This window comes from Aethina tumida, chromosome 7 (assembly GCF_024364675.1).
Source record: "Aethina tumida isolate Nest 87 chromosome 7, icAetTumi1.1, whole genome shotgun sequence".
Taxonomy (NCBI): domain Eukaryota; kingdom Metazoa; phylum Arthropoda; class Insecta; order Coleoptera; family Nitidulidae; genus Aethina; species Aethina tumida.
In genome coordinates, this window is record NC_065441.1 from 13,554,166 (window position 1) to 13,577,596 (window position 23,431).

A 23,431-nucleotide genomic window follows, 5' to 3' on the forward strand; every position below is an offset into this window, starting at 1 on the left:
GACGTCATATTTTAAACATAATTTATTAAAACTACATATAAATTTATACAAATATTCGTCGTAATTTCATACAAAAAGTACATCACATTTAAATAGGTAAGACATTGTTCAGCCTTCTATTTGGATTGCGATACCTATAATTAAATTAATCAATTAATAGACGCATTTAATGCGCATTTGCTATAGAAAAGTCGTTAACTGTTTTCACTGAGTTTGTAACTTTTGCGTGTGGATTGTGACTTGTATCATTACAAAGTAACTAGGAACTTTTATCACATCTTGTATCACGCAAAAGTAATAACGTGAAACAATGCAGTTACTTGATAACTGGGCATTAATTAGGTATCTTGTTTGACCACGAATTAGTTCATGGTCACGAGACAGATATACCATTTAAAAGTCAATACTCATAAAAAAATATTGGTATTTTTAAACTTAGAGTTTAATCTTACAAGATCAACAATGTTCATAGGAATACGTCTTTGGCATCTCGGAAATCCTTCCACATTTCCGTACAATGTACTACAAATGGATCTTAAAGCCTAAACTAATATAGTTCACAGATTAACTTCCCACAGCTTGATGAAGTTATTGAGCACTTCTTCGAACCACGCTCGTTTCACCGGGTCCTTGAACGCTGGCGCCAAATTCTTCATGTTAAGTTCCACAACGGCTTCGTTCCTACACAAAAAACGATATAATTTGTATAAATAAAATGGAACGCAATGGTTCACCTTAGAAGGTTGTTTAGGGTGGACAACAATCCGGAGTCGCCGTGGACTTTGAGGAGGCTCTGATATGTGTAGAGGTAGTAGCTGAATCGCAGCTTGTTCTCCACCCATTTCTCCACGGTTTTGTTGCCGCTGGCCACTTTAATTTTGCCCAAGTGGACGCTGTAGGCCGGCCCAAAATACTGTATGAGGTCCACTTTGTTGATGTGCGACACTCCCCGCGTTTTCAGCCTGTCTTTTATCTGATGATAGTGGTTTTTTGTGTAGACAAATACCTGGAAAAAGCAAATATTATTTTTAAGATTGTTATTACATGTTTCGAATAAACCTCAAATGTTTACAGAGGACACAAAGATTTCTTTGTCAGGCTTAATAAACGATTTATTATTAACTGTTATCCTTCAACAATGGATTTAAAGGTAACATTGACATTTTAAATTGCGTTTATCTGAAGTCGTTGACGTCGTATTTTTTTAATGGAATTTATGGTGTAATTCGATTCATTATGTGGGAATTTCTTTGTTAACATTTACACCATCTGTGACATGGATAATTGTGTACTTACAATTAAATATTTTCTATTAAAACACTAAATTTTGCCCTCAAATTATTGAATCTAACTTATTACAGTGTTGTTTTATTAAGTACAACATAAGTGCTTATTAGTGCACGCAGTTTCTACAAGTAAAAATTTCTTAACAGACACACGGAGAGAAATGATGAATGTAAATTTACGCCGCGAGAAGAAACGGATCCAGGCCAAATTTCAAAACGTGAGGATTATTGTTACGGCTTTGTTGCTTATTTAACAATACTTTTTGCTAAATAATACGGATAACGTTGAGTGTGTTGGATATCGTGCAGTTTGTCATTGAGAGTTGAATTTAATATGAGAGTATCGGTTGCTTTGTTATGTAATTTGCAAAATGGTGTTACTGAACTGTGATGAGATAATATTGTGTTCGACGTTGTCAATATTTGTCCAATTAAAGGATTAACAATATTATTGAGAACTATAGGTCAGTGTTGGTATATTAAAATTCTGCTTGCAGTTATAGGATTAACAGTATCGATCAGTATTGGCCTATAAAAAGTCTACAAACAATTATAAACTTAATACTAGTCTATAAATGATTACAATTATAGGATTAATAAAAAAAGTTACTATTAAAAAGTATTGGCCTATAAGTATTATTAAGCATACAATTATAGAAATAATAGGATTATTAGAAAAGTAACTATCGAAGAGTATATATATATATATATATATAAAAATTCTGTGTATGATAATTATAGGGTTAAATTATTATTCTAAAGGTAATTATCGAACCATATTAGGCCATAAAAATTCAGTAAGCATTTTTTAAAACACTGAATTTTTTTCAACATTACGACAACATTCCCACTTAAACGACCGATTGTATCCGTGAGAACTTACAAGCTGCTGGTTTGTCTCTCGATGGACAAAATACATAAAACAATAAAAAGAAAAAGGAAGAAAAAAACAAGAACAACATAGCTACACGGAACAGAGTCCTGATCATTCCATTAACAATGTGCAGATTGCGTTTTTAAAAGCCAAGGACAATGCACAATGGTTTTCTATCATTGACTCTTACAATGCGACTTTTTGCGTTGCGAAATTTCGTTAAACAACTACCATTTAATTTATTAATTTAATTGCGATTTTATCTGCGACAACAGTTCAGTTTAACTGAATATAAATATTTTATTAAACAATTATTAACGAAGTGCTTAAATAATAAGTAAATTTTAGTGCCTCGTGTAAGTAAGTGACCTTACTTACTGTACAAACAATTAAAATTAATTTTAAAAACATTTAAATTACGTTATACTTTGTGAATAAGAAAAAATGTCATTGCTCGTTTAAATTGTCTTCCTCCAGATGTAACTCAACAATAAAGCATTTGGCAAAAATGTTAACGTCCTCACTTTAATAAACCATCATTACTTGATTTACGAATTACAATTGGTTTTTGTGCTGAGAAGTTTTAGATCCAATTAAATAATTTTTCAGTACCGCGAACCGCAAATAACTCCAGGCGCAAAAAAATTTAATAATGCGAGTTGTAAAGTTTGAAAACCGTGGAAAATTAACCTTATCCAATTATGTATAATAAAGTAGTGGAATTTAATGTTTTTTTTTTTTACAAAATTACGATTTATTTCAATAGAAAAACCTACTAAATATAATGTATTCTGAAAAAAATAAGCTATACTTAGGACAAATAGTTATCATATAGTTAGAACACAATAAAAAAGATAAGAAATGTTTTTGTCCAATATTTTTAAATAAAACAGTTGTTTGACACAATTACTAAGAAACACCTCAAAATAAGGTTGCAACAAATCATTTTGAATTTGCTGTAACATTCATAAACTTAATTAAATTGTTGTTTTTTGGGGCAAGCAATTAAATCCAGTTGAAAAACTATAAAAACCATTAGCGTAACATTAACCTTATTAAGAGATGTTATGGTGTATGTCAGTGTTAAGGTGAACTGCATTATCTAAACAACGGTGACTGCAATATGCACGTAACTAAATTGTATTTATTAATTCCTTGCGAAACAACTAGAATCACCAGTCTTCGGAAAACAACAAACCGACCTTGTGTTAAATTGAAAAAACTGGACATTAATTACAACAGTGTACAACGAAACTAATTTACTAGGTGTTTTATAGAAAAGAGACCAAATTTATATTCTAATATCTGTTAATTAATTATTGGCAAAGATCCTTAGATAATATGTAAATTCAATAAAACGCAGACTGACAAAGACTCACCTTTACATATTTATTAGATAGTCAATTATGATAATTAAATAGTAAACAGAAATTTCTCAATCGGTCAATTCAAGGTGCAAGGACGTTTGTTTATAAATTTTATTGGTTGGTAATTTTGCTTCGATGAAGATTTGTTTGAGTATTTCTCAAAATATTTGTGTATATGATTTATTAATTGTTTTTGCACACAAAAATGTTGTAATTTGCTTTCATGTTGCTTTAATTAGCATACATTTAATTTAATAATGTTGTTTTATATTAATTATTTATTGGAATTTTGTAATTGTATAAATAAATATTTCTTAAATATGATTTTACATATGTTTATTATATTACTGACTGAAAATTAATTAATTGTGAGTAACAAAATTTAAAATAAAATCAATCAACAAATGAATAATATATTTGAATTATAAATGTTAAAGAAGCCAAAAATAGATAATTAACATTTAAAGTAAAAATAGATATATGTAATTTAAATAGTTTTTATCTTTATAAAATATTATAATTTTTAAAATTTTTGAATTAATATTAAAATTTTGATTAATAACCATCAGTTTTGTATAATTTAAATTTATTAAAATAATAAAGTGACTACCGAAATAAAATCCCATCATAATTTTTTAATATGGATAATTATTAAGATAATATTAATATTTTAAGATGATTAATAAATTTGTTTAACCCAGAAAGATAGTTTATAGACATAAACAATAATAAACAAATATATGGAATAGAATATTATAAGGATGACGAATTAAATAATTATTTATCTATTAATTTTGTATTAAATTAAAAAAGTATCATAATAAAACCTTTTTTAACTTAAGAGATATAAGTAAATTGGAGAATAACTTTCATATCATTAAAATGATTTAATTATATATTTAGAAAATGTTTTAAATAGAAAGACAAAATTATTTATATTCATTTCTTAAAAGAAAAATATACACTTTGTTACTATTGGTTACAAAAAGAAAAATTTCAATTCAAAATAAATAAATACTACATTTGTTAAAAAATAATAATAATAAAACAATATATTAATATTTTATAATGATTAATACATTTATTTAATCTAGAAAGATATTTTATAGACATAATTACAAGTAAATAAATTTATGGAATTGAATATTAAGAGAATGATGAATTAAGTAATATTATTTAAATTATAAAAAATAAAAAGTAAAAAACCTTTTTTAATCTAAATTGTGAGAAAAAGTACATTGAAAAATAATTTTCATATAAATAAAATAGTAGTTTATTTATACATTTAGAATAAGTTAAATAGAAACATAAAATTATTTATAAATCATACTAAATTATCACAAAAAGGAAAATAATGTTTTTTAATAAATAAATATTATATTTGTAAAAAAATGAATGAAACAATAAATGAAATAAAAAACGAACGAAACGTAAACGATTATGTATATTTAAAATAATTAAATTTAATTTTATAAAATGATTAAAATAGAAAATAAACAAAAATAAAGTAAAAAACAATTCTGAAAATAAATAAAATAACTCATAAACTTATGAAAGAGTAAATAAATTGATAGTTGAAAATATTTACCAAAAAAATATGAATAAATCAAGATTTTATCTTTGGCGCATCCACCATTTTTACAAAATTAATAGATTCATATTATTAAATTAATTTTAATATTAACATGCTCAAGTATTGCTAATTAGAAATTGTTTGTATTAATGAGACTAATTTTTTAAATTTATATGAATGAAATTATTAGTTGTCCATAACTTTGTTATTACTTAATTTAATAATTTCTTTATAGTTGTAGTAATATTGGCTGAAAATAAAATATTATTGCCTTTAGTGTAAAGTAATAAATGTTTTAAATGAAACTCTTTATTCGATTTAAAACAGTTACTCAATAACTACTATCAGTTTAATTTGTAATGGGACGTGGTAAAGGGAATTGAAATAATATTTACCTGGTAAATGGAGTTTCCAGTAACGAAGGAATGTATGAAATGCGACCCGTACTTTTTGATGAACATGATGACACTACTAACATCCCCGACCCGAATCCCGTCGATCTCCTGCGCCACAGCGTCCGCCAAATTAACATTGTTCGGGATCCTCGACAACTCAACACTCTCACGATGTCTGGACAACCGCACCAGCACATAACCGTACAAATCGGACAGGATAAACGAGGAGTTTATGCCCAAGTTGCGGGCCACCGTCTCCGGCGCCCAGCTGCCCGAGAACGCCTTCCACGGCTTCTCCACACCCTCGAAACTGAAGTCGCGGAAGTACGCCTGCAACAGTTGGTTGGCGTTCTCGCAGAACTCCATGTGGAAGTTGCCCTCGAACACTTGACGCTGTCGCTTCGGCATCCTACGCTCCACCGCGTAACGGTCCAGGTCGACGAAGACCTCGATGGTGGGCTCGCGGAATATCCACGAGCTCTCGTTCCTCGGCACCACCTTGACGCTGAGACTGAGATAGCCGTATCTGGTGAAGATGTCGATGGCGCGGCCCACCTTCAGCTCGCTGTCGTCCTGGGCGTCGTCGCCGTGCGCACACAGAACGGTCAGCAGCACCAAGAGCTGCGCCCGGCCCCACATCCTCGCGGCGACTGATACCTGCGGAGATGCCACCGGGTTATTATCGTTCGCTAGGCAAAGCTGCAACGGTGTTATCTAGGCGGCCTCCCCGGAGGCGACCGCGATCTTCTCTTTCAGTAAATATACTGTGTGGGATTTTTTAAATTTGCTTATACAACATCAAGTTTTGTTAACTTTTAATTTTTTTAGAAAAACAATATTTTTGAATCATAAGTAAAAACCTATTTTTAAATAAATATACAAAGAGTCTAAATGTTTATTTTCCCGTTTCAAAAAAAATATTATTGATAATTATTTTTTATTGTTGTGGTGCGTTAGGGTCTTGGAACAGTGTACTTTATTATTTTTTAACTAGTTTCCTGCTGATAAATATTTTTTTTTACATGATTAAAATTTGTCGGATAACTTGTAAAACACCCTGTACATTGTATGTATTTTTACTTCATTCATTATTATATATATATTTTTATATTAAAAAATATATATAATAATATTAGTTAAAATAATATTGGTTAAAATATATTTAATTTAAAGTAAATCTTGCTAGATACATTTAAATTTTATTTGTTGATTAGACTAAAGATTTTATAATAACAAATTACCAAGTTACAATTTGTTTTATAAAAATAATTATTCCAGTAATTTATATTGTTATTTTATTCCAATATTTTATTTTTAACGCATCTTTTCTAAATTTTGAAATTAAATAAAAACAAATATTAAATGCATTACCGTTTAATTTTAATATTGTTTCACAGTTGCAAAACTGGCAAAGACCAGTGCAAGCAAATGAACTGCTGCATCGATGATGCAAATCTTAAATAATACGAAAATCGTGGTCAGTAGTCGATTGTTGCTTAAATAAATTAACCAGACGTGACTATTGTCAATCTAATTGCAAAACCGTGTTGCAATTATGGTTTTTGAATAGGCCGACAATTAGTGAATACGAATATGCATTTATCCAGTTTCACATGCCAATTTTACTCGACGTAGATTCAAAAATTTTCACATGACATCTCTTAAGTCACAGACCAAAAGGTTACTGGAAGTCAACGATAGTTTAATTATTATAATTAAACCGGTATTGTTTCAATTGTTTATTTAAATCGTGGTCGGTACATTAAACGTTGATAACAACATTGTGTTTTTTATTAGTAATGTTAACTAAATTTATAAATTTAATGGGATGCTTAACGACCTCGTTTTAAAACGTTCCTTGCTTATCCTTAGTTACTTGAAGTATTAAATAATATTCCCTTAGAATATTAATGACTTTATTTTCCTTGGCATAGATATAAAACTACAACCACTTCATAAAAGTAAATTGAATAAAAAACCGTTATATTAATAAATGACAAAGCAACAACAAACATAAATGAAATATAATTATAAATTTTTCTTTCCAACATGTTGCACCGTTAATTTTCCATACTGCAATAATCGTGGAATTGTTTGCTACCGAATTATAGGCCGTAATGACATGATATGGTTTCGTAAATGACTGATATTAGTGGGTTACTGTCGCATAAATTAACATAGACCCACATCGCAAAGAACTAGTAAAGTTCAACTGGTTTAAGTTTAAATGTTAGTTTTCAAGGATGTAATTAAGCAATCGTGCAACGGTACTGTTTATCACGAAGGGGTATTATTATGGAACTATTGGGAATTTATGGTTTTACGTGGATATATAATTTTAAAATTTAATTGGTGATCTTATCTGCAATTTTATGTGTAATGGGATTCTCTTATGTTTCTAAAAGACAATTAATATTTTAAAAGCAATTTACTGAAGTAATAAAATTCTTAATACATGGATTGTAAAGCTAAAACGCATTTTATTGCAGGAATCACATTTTAGAGTACATTTTAAGCTATGATGGTACGTAATAAATAATTTTTTAAACGAAAAAATCAGCTAATTTAAATGTATTTGAACAAAATCTTTTTTTTTTTTCTTAAGAACATACAAATTAAAGATAATTTTATTCTATATATTTTCGTAAATTTAAAAAGATTATAAAATCTGAAAATATTAATTAATTTAATAATTTATCTTTTAAAGTTTTATTAAAAATATTAAGTTATTTTTGCTGATTAATAAATCAAATATTCTTATATTTAATTTAAACATTTTAAATGAAATTTTTTATCTTATTTTAATTTTATAATTTAATATTTCAATTAAATAAATAAATATATTTAAACTGAAATAATTAAGATTAGTATAACCAAAACATGTTTTTCGTTCCTTAGTTTTCAAACATTACTTTTTCTAAAATATTAAAGGAATATTTAATTTATCAAAATTTTGTTATAAATTCATTTTTTTAAATTAATTAAATACAAATTAATGACTCTTTTATATGAAATATGATATTTTTGTTAATTATACAAAATAATTATTAAATTTTTCTTAAAATTTAATTTTAATATTTAAATTTTATAACTAAAATTTTTTATTATTTCATAATTTAATTAATATAATAAAGTAAAATAAAAATATTTATTGTTTAATGTTTCAATTATAATAAATCAATATACTTAAACTTAAATAATTAAAATTAGTATAATAAAAACATTTGTTTCATAGTTTGAAACATTACTTTTTTTGAAAATTGGGGAATTTTTATTTTACCAAAATTTGGTCATAATTTCAATTCTTTGAAATTAATTAAAAGCAAATTAAAGATTCTTTTATATGAAATATGACATTTTTGATAAATATGCAAAAGATTATTATTAAATTTTTCTTAAATTTTAAATATTATATATTATTTATATTTCATATATATTTAATTTCATAATTTAATACGTAATAGGTAAAATAAATTAAAATATTTATTGTTTAATGTTTCAGTTAAAATAAATGAACATATTTAAATTTAAATAATTAAAATTAGTATTGTAATTATTAAAATTTTTAGGACTTTCATTTAATATTTATGTAAACTTTATTATTATCTGCCCTTTTTGTATGGCAAAAAACTAAATATTTTTTGTAATATTGTCAAATCGAATATTTTGTTAAGAAATTATTTTTAAGAAAATAATTCTTATATTTTAAAAGAAAAAAATTAAATTTTATACCAATATTTTCTTTTTTATTTTTTGGATTGACAAATTAAGTAATGAGAAAAATAAATTTTAATTAATTTATTTATTGGGAATTAAATTTATTTTAAAATTTAAATATTTAATTTCAAAATTTCCTAGACAGTTATAATTTCGAAATAATCTCGCAACATATCATTTAATTTTGTTAAAACAATATTCTGGTCAAACAACTGTAACATTACTATACACTTCAGACTATTTTACTTCACACTACATTACAAACCCATTAATGAGTCTTTTGCAAGTATAGTTTGCCTGCTTCAGTAATGTGAACAGATGTTATGAAAGGTGAGTTTGCAAACTGTGCGCGAGGCTTTTTATGTCGCACGAAGAAGTGAACGTGTTCAATTTAAATCCAATCACGATTTTCCTTTCCTTCCATTTTATGCTCTACACTTTTTAAATACGTATAATGTGGGTAAATAAATACATTAATTTAAATTTATCATGACTAGATCGTGGCCAATTAGTTTGTTTGTCCCGAAGTTAAATTCTCTGAAGAAATTAAAATGTTCTTCGTAGGTCAAGTTACATTTTGCATGCTTGATTAGTAACCCAACTGAGACGTTCCTGGAGCCTGATAATCAGGTAAACAATTTGGCTCTAACACAGTCTCCAAATAATTTTCAGTTGTTATCAGTTGACGTTTGAAGATTTTCAAAATGTTACAAATATCTGGGTTACATACAATTATATACCAATAAATCTTAAGCTGAATAATAATAGGATACAGCTGCATTGTCATTGATTATACAATATTTAATACATTGTAATTTTAACCAATAATAAAAACCATTTACCCTAATTAGCCACAATTAAATATAAATATTAATCATACCCAATTAAACATAGTATCGAAATTAATAGAGCTCGTACCCATAAACACGCGGTTAAAAGTGTGATTTTAAAAATCACATAAATGTGTGCTTATGGTGCACGTATTGAATAATAAGTGTGTACATTATACCTTTCATAATTTTATCGACACACTTTGTAGTCCAAATTACACAAACGCGATCCAGTTGGAATGATTAATTTGTGACAATTCAATGTTGAACGATTAGTGTAGACTAGAGTGTTATTAATATAATTTATAACAAAGATACAAATCTTTTTAACATGATATCGTTTTTACTGTTATTTAAGTTGAATAATAATTGAGATATTTATATTATACAAGTATTACCATACCTTTCACATCTTAATGTAATTTATACATTCAAATGTATTAAATAATCGAGTCAATACTTATTTACTGACCTAAATTATTTTTGTTTATAAATTAGAAAAAATTGTGTTAATTTTTTAGTTACACAATATTGATCTCAAAAATGTGACATAATTATGCAATATACAGATTAATTATTTAATTACAACTGATTATTTATAGATTGCACAAATGTCTTCGTTTGTAGACAAAGGCATTATATAATATTTTTTTAACCTCATTATTTCAAAATTTATGTAAAATAAAAATTTTGCTTCTTTTAAAAATTTTAAATTTTTAAATATTGAATTTCAAATATTTAAATTAGCAAATTAAAAATTTTAAATTTGAATGTTTTAAATAGTAAAAATTTTTTATTATTACATAATATTATCAAATTTTTTTAAATAAAAAATAAGTTTTATGAATATAAAGTTTAAAATATTTGAATTTTAAAGTTTCAAATCTCAAAAATTGATAAATTTTAAAGTAAAACTTTAAGATTTTAAGTTCCAAATTTTAAGGTCATATAAATTCAAAAACTTTTGAAAGTTTTAATATAAGTTTCAAAGTTTCAGACTTTCACAGTTTTGAATTTCAAATTTCATAATTCTAATGTTTAAGAATTTCCACAGTTTTGACGTTTCAAACTTTAAAAATTATATATATTCAAAGTCAGTTTCATAATTTTAAGGTTTAAGAGCTTCAAAAAGTTTCAAAATTTTAAAATTTCATGTCTTTAATATGTCTTTAATATTTTAAAACTTAAATTTTAAAGTTATATAAATTCAAAAACTATTGAGTTTCAACAGTCAGTTTCAAAGTACAAAAATTAAAATATCCACAGTTTTGAGGTTTCAAACCCCCAATGTTTAAGATATTGAAAATTTTATAAATTCAAAATTAGTTTCACAATTCTAAAGTTTAACAGCATCAAAAATTTTCGTTGTAAAGTTCTAAAAACTTTTAAAACTTAATCGATTTTTTTTTAACATTTTAAAATTTAAATTTCGACGTTATATAAATTCAAAAACAGTAGAAAGATTCAAAATTTTTAAAGTTTTAGCAATTAAATAATTTTAAGTAATAAAAGTGTGAAATTTCAAATTTATATAAATTCAAAAGCTTCCGAAAGCTTCAAAGTTTCAGTTAGTTTAAAATCAATATTTTAACCTCAACTAATTTTTTAGATTTACAATAAAATAATTTAATATTGCAATAGTTTCATATGTCAATATTTTAATTTATGAAAATCTAGTTTATTAATTAATAACATATCATAAAAAATCGATTTTGCAATTTCAAACGTGTATAAAATTAATAAATATGAACATTGAAAGTAATAGTTTATAAAATTATGGATTAGATACGGAATAATATGATTATAATAACAGAGTAGTATTTATTGATTTGTAATTGAACTGGACTGAAATTTCTAGGATATTTGAACTATGTATGTAAAAGAAAGTTTTAATGTATTATTTTTTATTTCAATTTTACTATTAGAAAATAATTTCCTTAATCTTTAAAGCACACAGTAACAAGTTATCTGTCAATTTTTTTTATTAAATAAATTTATTATTAAATAATTTTATGCTTTTTGAAATTACAATAGAAATATTAACTAAAAATTGTATATTATCTTTTAAATAATACCTGTGTGTAAACAAAATAAATTAAATATATGATGATTTGTAAATATTCTCTGAACACTGAATTTTCAATAGATTTCAAAACATCATTTGTCGGTCACATGTTACACAAAAGGTGTGCGAAACTTTCAGAAAACCTTCTGTGATCAGTTACAGAAGTCTTAGCGAACCTGATTAGCAGTGCAACGTTTGAAACGTCAAATAAATACCTATCATAACTTTCCGGGCATCACTTATCCGAACGGCCGGCACAGACTCACAGTCACAAACCGAAATCAGAATGGCCACACACCATACGAAAACTAGAACCAAAACAAATGCACATTGAGCGGCGGTCGTCGATGTAAACGGCGTGCACTCGTCGCCGTCGCCGGACCGGGGCACATTATTGACCAGGTTTTCGCCTCGCTTTGGCTGCCTGCTCCCCTTGAATCGTGCAGGTGTGTTTCTCTCTCTACGCCTCCGTCGGCGGCGCTCCGTTTGAGCGAACGTGGCGAATAGAAGGGTCCGCGACGAAAACACGCTCTCACGTGTGTACACTTTCACTAGTTGCTCGGCGCCGGAATGGGGTACTAACTGAGCCAGATGGGGGTGCCAAACGACCGATAGGGGAACAGGTTGACGCCAGATGTGGGTCCCGGCAGAAATTGTTTGGGGTTTGTGGAATTTGGGGTGGGTGGTTAGTTGTTCTAGTGAATTTGCTATTATTTCTAGATAGATAAGATAAACGACCTTTTCTCTAGTCGGGAAGGCCATTCAAATAAGGCCGTCGCAAAGTAAATATATTACAATGACACTATGTTCTGTAACACCTTTGTCTATACACATGTTTGTTGTGTATAATTTTAATTTTAACATTTAACAGTTTAATAAAAAAATAATCAGATTTAACATTTAACTGAATAAACAATGTAATGTAAATATTATACTTTTATTAATTTTAATTGATTTGTTTCCAGTATCACTCATCATTATAATTTACTATTATTTATATCAACAAAAATATTTAAAAAATAGTCAATAAAATAATGAAATTAAATTCAAAAAAATTAAGAAAATATTTTGTACTTAAATATAAAAAATTCTTAAAAACTATATAATAATAATAGGTTATAACAAAAATTATACGGAAAAATAAAATATTTGTTTTAAAAATCACAAATTAATATAATAAAATAATTTTTTGTGAATTTTACATTTATAATTTTTTAATTATATACAAAATATTGAAATATTTATAAAAATAACTGTTATTGATTATTAAACCAAATATAAATCTTGTTATTTTAGACTGAAAAATTCAAAAAATATTAAAAAATATCATTTTTTAGAATATATAACATATAATATATAATGTACAATATATAATATATAAGGTACAATATATAATATATAATGTACAATATATAATATATAATGTACAATGTATAATATATAATATATAATGTACAATATATAATATATAATGTGCAATATATAATATATAATGTACAATATATAATATATAATGTACAATGTATAATATATAATATATAATGTAAAATATATAATATATAATGCACAATATATAATATATAATGTACAATATATAATATATAAGGTACAATATATAATATATAATGTACAATATATAATATATAATGTACAATGTATAATATATAATATATAATGTACAATATATAATATATAATGTACAATATATAATATATAATGTGCAATATATAATATATAATGTACAATATATAATATAAAATGTGCAATATACAATATATAATGTACAATATATAATATATAATGTACAATGTATAATATATAATGTACAATGTATAATATATAATGTACAATATATAATATATAATGTACAATATATAATATATAAAGTACAATATATAATATATAATGTACAATATATAATATATAATGTACAATATATAATATATAATGTACAATGTATAATGTATAATGTACAATATATAATATATAATGTACAATATATAATATATAATGTACAATATATAATATATAATGTACCATGTATAATATATAAGGTACAATATATAATATATAATGTACAATGTATAATATATAATGTACAATATATAATATATAATGTACAATATATAATATATAAGGTACAATATATATAATATATAATGTACAATATATAATATATAATGTACAATATATAATATATAATGTGCAATATATAATATATAATGTAAATATATAATATATAATAAATAAGAATATAATAAATAAAATTCTAAAATTTTATATAAGATGGAGAGTTAAATTATAATAATAATATAATTACAATATAATAAAGAATATAAATAAATGAAAGTTACTGACTATTGAAAAATTCTGAATACTGAAAAATTTATTTTTACCAATTTTATATTTTTTTATTTATAGATTTAAATATAATACAATAAATTTAAAATAATTTTATCATAAATTCTTGTTTATAAACAGATGAAACAATAACATAACAATAAATAAATAAGATTTTTTATGGTTTGTGCAATAATAAAAATAATTCAATACAACCAAAGAATAAGAAATGACTTATAAGTCGTTTTACACTTAACAAATTGTTTATTTAATTTGGAATTACCCAAACCAGCTTGGTTTACGTCTTAGTAACCTCAGCATCGTAAACCAATGATTTTATATTACCTTTTTCTTATTTTCCCATTGTGTATTAGAATGGTCGATAAATTAATAAATTATTGATTAATTGAAAGGAATTTATTTTATTTATATTTACTATAACTTCCGGGCTTCATTAAAATCAATTACGATCGGCGATATTTATCAGCCCTATAATTTTTTACGCCAATTAGCTGCAACTTAATAACTGATTATGTTCGCGCAATTAACACGGCTATCACGGATTAATTATTAAATAATGAATAATTAATATTACTTGTGTCGCACCGTTTCCTTATGTTACCGCATGGCGTATTTCGAACACTTTTGATTTTAACCAAGTGAAATTTTCAATTACGGATTAGCATGCACGTATAAATAATAACGCTACTTCCTACTAGAGAGGGTTATTGTTTTTGTGTAACTATTATGTGACAAACTGTTGTTTATTAATATCGACTTGCGTGTGGAATATCAAAGAACTTTCTATAATTACCTTTAAACGAATAACTTTTTCTGTGTATTTGATTTTGAAACAATTAAGATTGGTATTTGAACTTACCCTTGACAGTTTTTTTTTTTTTTGATAAACCAACTACAACAATCACTTACAAAGCACGCTATCAAATAAAACAGTCACTGAGACAAAATGAAACTTTATACAAACCATTCAAAGTGATAAAACCACAAGTCCGGTTCAAACACCAACAAACACATGAAATAATAATAAACAGTGGGATAAAAACCAAAAAAATATTTTATTATTTAGTCGACTGTTATTTACATTGTGACAATTAATACAGCGACGTATTTTTTTCCACTTATCAACCATTGAACGTTATCGTTTTAGAAAATGTTTTCATGTGGGTGCATTGGTGGGTACATTACGATTCCAATTAATCTTTGTATTGTTTTTACTTGCGTCAAATTTGCGTATGTACGTAATTAATTTCACGTTCGGCTTATTGATTTTCAAATACACTGGGGCAATTAATTTAATGAGATTTTAGGACTTATGCAATTCTGGTTGATCAATTTCCGTGTGCACACATGTTTAGGAAATTAGTTTTTTTTGCAATTTCTTAAACTTTTCAATTAATTTAATGAGACAGTTTGTCGTAGAAGCTTTATAATTTTAAGTGGACTGTTGTGAAGAGAATACCATAACTAAATTAATGCTGATTGTCAAAGGCACAAAAGCCATTGTAAAATTTTGACAACAATAGTGGAAGATTGAAAAATAAGGAAACAGATTTGTTTCAATGAAAGTTTCCAGTAAAGGCCTCTTTTATTAATTTAATAATTGGTATTGTATAATAAAACCAGTAAAATTATAAAGGGTGTTTCACAACATATCTGACAACTGTTACATCAGAAGTGGAATCATAAAAAAAAATCTTCTCCAAGAGAAATAGAATGTTAAATAAAAATTAAAGTTTAATCCAGTGTATCTATAAACTACTTCAAATGTTCTTCCTTCGTGGTGTTCCAAAAGCAAAATTTATCGAATGCCTTTGGTACGGTATAAATATCTATGCCTGTTTCAACTAGAATTTCAAACGTTTAAGATAAATTTTTATATTTTTTTATCTTGTTTCCTGTTGAAGAATTTTTTTTTGATAAATCGACATATTAGGTAGCAATGAGTATGTGGTTAAATTTGTTGGACAAGTTGTGAAACACCCTGTTTATTGTATTGTAATTTAATGTTTAAAAATTTTTTTAATTTATATATATTATAAACATTAATTAAAATTTACAATAAAATATTACATAAACACTATTTGTTTAATAAGTTCTGAACCATATTATAATATTTACATAATTAATGTAAAATACAAAAATGCATAATTTACCAGAATTTATTTTAATATAACCCAATTTGAGCATAATGTATTATTAATAAATTTAATTAAAATACATTTACATTATAAATATGCTGTTCAAAAATAGAGTGATATTAAATTAAGGAACTTATTTATTTATTAATTATTATTATTAATTTTTTTTTTATTGAAGTGAAATTTAATTCATTCTTTATAATATTAATCCTAATATTTTAGTAAAATATTTCCGGTTAATTATAATACATACACACAATAGACTGTCGCTCATATGTAGATAAACAAATTAAAAACATAATCATTTTATTACAAGAACGATTCTTTTTAATTTAAATTAATTTTATATGTATTAACTGTTTAAACATTTCGTACCTCTCTTTAAATACGGATATATTATACTAAATGAAGGGAGACTAACTGTACTTAAAGTTGTTTTATTTTATAGTTGCTCTACTTTTAACCCTTGCATTTTTTTCAAATATTAATAAATACCCAATTAAACCCTCTAATAAACAATATATATTGCTATATTACACTTTTATCAATACAAATAAACGTTTCTAAAGTTGTTCTACATATGAGCAATAGTGTATATGGAAATACTACATTTAATAAATTGTATTATAATTTAATTAGTGTCTCTTAAAAATTTAACATTTTAGTGAAAACTAATAGGAACTTACGTAATTCTAGTAAATCAATTTCCGTGAATACAAATGTTTAAGAAATTATTTTTTATTTTTGATCTTAAAATTTATGACATATTTTGTCATAGAAGATTTATAATTTTAAGTGGATTGTTGCAATGATAATTCCGTAACTAAATAAAAACTAATTAAATTACACAACTGATTTCCATTTTATAAAGGCACAAAAACCATTGTAAAATGTTTGATTTAATATTATGTCGAAGACTGAAATATGCGGAAATTTCAATAAAAGTTTTTTATAAAAGCACCTTTTATAGTTTTTATAAATTTATTACATAAATTAAATTATTTAAATTACTATATATTTTTTATTTTAATTTAAAGAGACGTTTTTTAACTAATATTTCCAATAAATACACAAATTCACAAATACTATTTTAATATAATTATTCTGCAAAAATAAATGTGAAAATTTTAATATCTAAGTAAATTAATTGTGTTAAAAATATGAAAATATTCTAGTTAATAGATTTTATAGAATATGCTTTAATTTTTGGTACATTAATTATAAAAAATATTAATTAAAACTTGAAAAATATTATTAAATATCAACTTAACAGTAAAGGATTAATTTTAAAATATTTCTTTTCAATCAAAAATTTAAAATTTACAATTGTGATTTCAAATATTTATTATTTAATTAAATAGACATTAAAATTTCTATTATAAGTAATTATGTTAAAAAACTGTGATAAAATTTTATTAATTTTGTAATTTATTATTAAGGTCACATTATTTTAAAATAATTTGTGTAAATATAATAAACATATTAATTAGTTTTATGTAGTCATAAAAACATAATAAAATTAAATAAATATTACATTTTTGATTTGTTAAATGTCTTATTTATATTTATTTATAATTATTCATTATGCAATTTTAAGTGATTTATCTTTTTTATTTATTATTTTACTATAATATACTTCTTTTAATAATGTATGATATGAATTAATTTGTTTTAAATTATTTAGTTGACACATATTGGGTAATTTCATAAAAAATATTATTTTTAACAAACTGATTTATTTTGCATTGCCATAAATAAAAACTACTTGATGTGGTTAAATGTTATATTCAAGGTAAACTCATAAAGTTATGTGTTTATTATTGTTAAAACTTCTATTTAATTATAGGATCTTATTGTAAAGTGATGAAACGTTAATAAAATTACAGTTGTCGCCCTTGACTTATACATGCCTATCACGAAATTATTAAAAAAATAAATAAACCATTAAGTAAGTATAATAATAAATTGCACATAAAATAAATAAGTATAAATATATTTTTAATGTATAATAAAACAATATGTTAGTGTTGAAAAAACAAAATCTCCCATGTACGAATACAATAAAAAACGGACGTGAAGCAACCACCCAAGATTTATCAGCGCCCAAACGAATCTCAAATAGATCTTGTAAACGTTTGCCAAAAATCTAATCCGATTTCGCAATTCAAACGCGGTTGAAATGCGAAGTGAAAAAATCTCAGCCATGGGCGCCGGGCCATGTGCAACTGTGTCATTGCCACTTTCGGTTTCGAATCGGTCGCGAGCCGAAGAAATTCCACTGGCAGGAAAACGCAACCGGCGATTTGCACCGGATCAACGATCGAAAGTGTTTGGTGTCTTTGTTGCGACACCGGCTCGGACGGCTCCAAGAACGGTTTTGAAATTTCGTAGTACGGTTTTTGTGATATGTTCGGACGAGTTTTGAAACCGTGGAAATTGGGGGTATTGTTTTTATCGTGGTTTTCGGTTCGGCGGTCCAATGGTGAAGGTTGCTGGCATATGAAAGGAAAATATATTCTCGTGGGATTTGATGAAATTGTATTAAATGTCTAACAATTTGTTAGTTTATTTTCAAAATAAAAAAGTCTTAAAGTGAATTGGAAGACAACTAGTCACAATAAAATAAGTATCAATATTTAAAATGTAAACTGTTCGTATATTATTTGAGATAATTATGTTTAATCTTGTAGGCATTATTTACACACTACAGTACATTTTAATGTTAAACAAAAAACATCTTTATTTTTTTTAATACCTGTAGAAAAACTAAAATAATTGATATTTATCAAAAAAGACTCGTTTAATTCGCGAATAATATTGTTTATCAGTCCTCTTCACTGTACGTATCATAAACAATGATGCTTTTGGATGACCTATTGAACAAAGAAGACTTGCTACAAACAAGTCAGCAGATGATTCACAGATTGTGGAATCGGTACAGAGAAATTGGTATCAGTCATAGGAGACCATATACTGCTCATCAGAGACTGACTACTCCTCTACAAAATTGACATTTGGTTCAGATGTCACTTCAAGAACGAATAAGAACAGCTCACCAGTTAGAAAAGCTACTGCCAGAGTAGTTCAAAATTTCTTTGAACAGCATAATTTGGAGTGGCCAACGAATAGTCCCGATATAAATCCGATAAAATGTCTTTGGGACATTCTAGGGTGATGCATAAGAAATGTAGAACCCGCGAATAACCTTCGAGAATTTGCTCAATAGCTTCAGAGAGAACGGAACAATGTATCCAAGATTTGATCCACCGGTTGATACAATCAACTTGGAAGAAATAGAGGAGGACATACTCACTATTAAGTATAGTGATATCTTTAATTTTTCTATACTTTATACAGTTACTTTAATTTGAATATTAGCGCATATTTTGCATTTTGTTACGCCCTTCTCCACTGTGATTAAATTCTGTAAAATTTATTATTCAGTTGTTTTTATACGAGTATAATCAAAATTCATTTCGATATATTTGTTAAATAAATAGTTACAAACACTTTTTGAAGTGATACCTATTTCATTGTGGCTAGTTTATTAAATAAAGGATGAAGTGAATTACGTTTGTGGTTCATGATTGATTTGAATAAATTTTTTATTACATTTTAACAACATTTTATAGAACTGTATACAACAACTGTATATTAAATGAAAACTGCTTTAGGCTGTTTCTAATTATGCCAATTGTTTTTTTCCTTAGCTTGTATTTAAAACATTTTTGGTTAAAAAAGTTCTATAATTTATGCAAATTTTATTTATGAGTTTAAAAGTTTGCTTAAAGCTACTCTGACCAATACCAATAATATGATATGATGTGATGGATCAATAATTAAAAAAAGATTTCAGGCATTGAATTTTAACCCTCCTTGTACCTCTTTTTTATCGTATTGTTGGAATAAACTAAAAATACAACTCTACTACTCATCAGTTTGGACAATGGATTGAAGCTGGTAAATCTAGAAGAAGAGTATTTAATAATACACTATCATTGCAACTGATCAAGTTCATGAAACATTTATTCAGAGATAAGCTTGTTTAGTCATTAGAAAAGATGTTCTGCTTCTTTACTGCTACTCAAGATCATATGTCATATTAGACACTCAAATGAAGCTTAAAACTGTTAAATGAAGTTCTGTCTCATCCAGAATATAATCCTGATATTTCTCCATGTCTGTTTGTTATTGTCCATTTTTTTACGTAACAAATGGTTTATTTATTTATTATTTCTTCATTTCCAAGATCACACAATTTTTTTTCTCATGACACAATTTGCTTATAGTATTGGCAAAATATTGTTGATAATAATATTAATTATATTGTTCGTTAAAAGCTATTTTAAAGGAATTTACTTTATATTAAAGCAAAACGTTAAAAACTACTTTTCCCCGATATCTAATAAAATTATAAATAAGATAATCACATTAACAAGTAGTTTAATTATTTTGTAACTTTGAATTTTTATTATTATTATATAGAAAGTAAACTTGTTCATAAATTTAAATCGATTAATACCAGAAATATGTAGTATGTATGTATGTGTAATTATCAAAAAAGAAGCATTGGAGTAAATTAAATTTTGTAGGAAAGTGGGTAAATAAACACTTTTAACACACTAAATTCTCGGTGAACTTTAAAGAAACGTCACGGTTGTCAATAAAAAAATGTTCGAAGAATGTGAGAACATTTTCGGCCACACATTAAATCCTCATGCGAATCCGGGGAGGCTTTCGGTACTATCTGTACAGTTAGACAATTTCGAGATAAAACGTGTCCTTGGCATTAATCGTAATGTTACACGTCAAAAATGCGGAACCCGTTCTATCCCACATGATTGTGTCACGTGTGACCTTAATCGCAAAAAAACAGAAACTCAAAAATGTACTCACTTTTATCCTGAAGTACCTGAACTTCCGCCTCATTTTGGTCAACCAGTCAACACCACCGATGTCGCGACGAACTGAAGCGCACCTTTTGGCCAAGATTTGCTGATCGTGGTGTCATTCATCTTTACTGGAAATTTATTTACAAAGACAATCAACGGTTGTTTTGATTTAAAAACGTCCCATTTGAGTTGTATATGGTTAAAACACTACTAAGCACAGATTCAGCGGCGTGTCAACATTATGAAAACGACTTCTGGGTAATTACATAATTATTAACGCACATCAATCAACAAATTAAGAATTACTTTTAAACAAATTATTGCTTGACGACAACGTTTTTTCTACGAAAAGCGTTTAAAATAAATAAATAAATATAAATATTACATTTATTTAGCAAAATAATATATTTTAAACAATAAATGTTGCTAACATGTATATATTCTAAAATAAATGTCTCTAAAAGTAAAAATCAAAACAGATAAAAAAATAAATCAAGAGAAAAGAAGAAAACGTTGTTTATTTAAAATTTTTAGACGACTTGAGTAATAAAGTTAATTGTTTGGTGGATTCATTTTTAAAATTCGACGTTTCGATTGGTAATATGTTTAATAGTTTTCATGCTAATGATCCATTTAAACTCGAATGTCAGTCCAACATCTATTAACTTCATGTTTTCATATTAACTATAATGGAGAATTAACAAAAAAAGTAGTAAAAAAAGTAATTCATTTCATTAGTAAAATTTTATGCTGCCATAATGATATACAATTTAAAAGACTCTGAAAATTATGTAGATAATAAATAATAAATTAATGTGTCTTTTTATAGTAATAATCTTGGCATTTTCAATCAATGTTGATGGAACACCATCAATTAAAAAAGATCAAAAAGATTTTTTAATATTGTTCATCTTGAGATTACAACACTAAGACTGCATTAATGAATAATAATATAATTTATTAATTATATTTTTATTCATGTGTTTCATTTTAGATCAATTGTTTATTATAAAATATAAAATATTACAGTGTATAATTTGGCTGAATTAAAATTATTAAGAACATATTCAAATGTCCTTCTTTGTTATCATTTATCACTGCGTCTTCCATCTAAGAAATATACATGTTTTAATAATAATGTAAGAAAGCAAATAATTTCAATGTTAACAAAATCGAAGGTTAACAGATGTCTAAATTCTGAAATAATTATTTAAAACAAAATTGCAGAATTCTTTATTATATATGTATAACTACATATATAAATTATCATTTTAAATTATTAACATTAAACAATTAACAATAAAAATAAATATATTAGATTTTAGTGAAAACAAATATAATTATGTAATAATTTCAATGTCAACAAAATGATCAAAATAGAAGGTTACGAGATGTCTAGACTTTAAAATTTATAAAAATTATTGACCAATCGTAAAATCGTTTATATTTAAAAAATAACTGTAGCTTTAAATTATAATTTTAAATTAACTTGATTTATAATCAAAATAATATAAATAATGTAACATAATATTTTTTTCCAAAAATAATACAATAATTATATAGGTAGTAACTAAATTTCATTTATATATAAAATTTATCATTTTGTATTTCAGGAAAATTACATTTAAATTCAATATGCCCCTATGTTGGGTATTTCAAAATATATAAAGGTATATACGACAATTTGTGTGGAGCTGATGAAAGTAAAAGTTTTGTATTTCATTGTGACTAGTTTATAAAAATGTATTTAAAAAATCAAATAATTTATTCATAATATTTATTGTTTGTTGATGCACTTAGATTTTATTACTGTGTATATTTTATATATACTGTGTGTATTTTATATATTAATTATAATAATAATAATAATGCAACTTATTGCTACAAACATAATTATTTGGTTGAATACATATTTTAATTATGGTAAATCAAT

At 25.3% G+C, this 23,431-nt stretch overlaps 1 protein-coding gene across 5 annotated transcripts; it reads right to left on the bottom strand.

Moving 5' to 3' along the window:
- Positions 1–7: 7 nt before the first annotated feature.
- On the bottom strand, positions 8–21,673 carry LOC109594971 (torso-like protein). 5 transcript variants are annotated; one of them, XM_020010242.2, is made up of 4 exons: positions 21,503–21,673; positions 5,496–6,152; positions 735–1,006; positions 8–681 (listed from the first exon to the last, which is right to left on the bottom strand). In XM_020010242.2, exons 1-4 carry the CDS (start codon positions 21,533–21,535, stop codon positions 558–560), a joined length of 1,086 nt encoding a protein of 361 aa, XP_019865801.2. In that variant the 5' UTR covers positions 21,536–21,673; the 3' UTR covers positions 8–557. The 5 variants fall into 5 exon arrangements, with proteins under 5 accessions (XP_019865801.2, XP_049825753.1, XP_049825750.1 ...); XM_049969796.1 differs by having other exon boundaries at positions 21,519–21,523; XM_049969793.1 differs by lacking the exon at positions 21,503–21,673 and adding an exon at positions 15,433–15,523.
- Between the last annotated feature and the right edge of the window lie 1,758 nt (positions 21,674–23,431).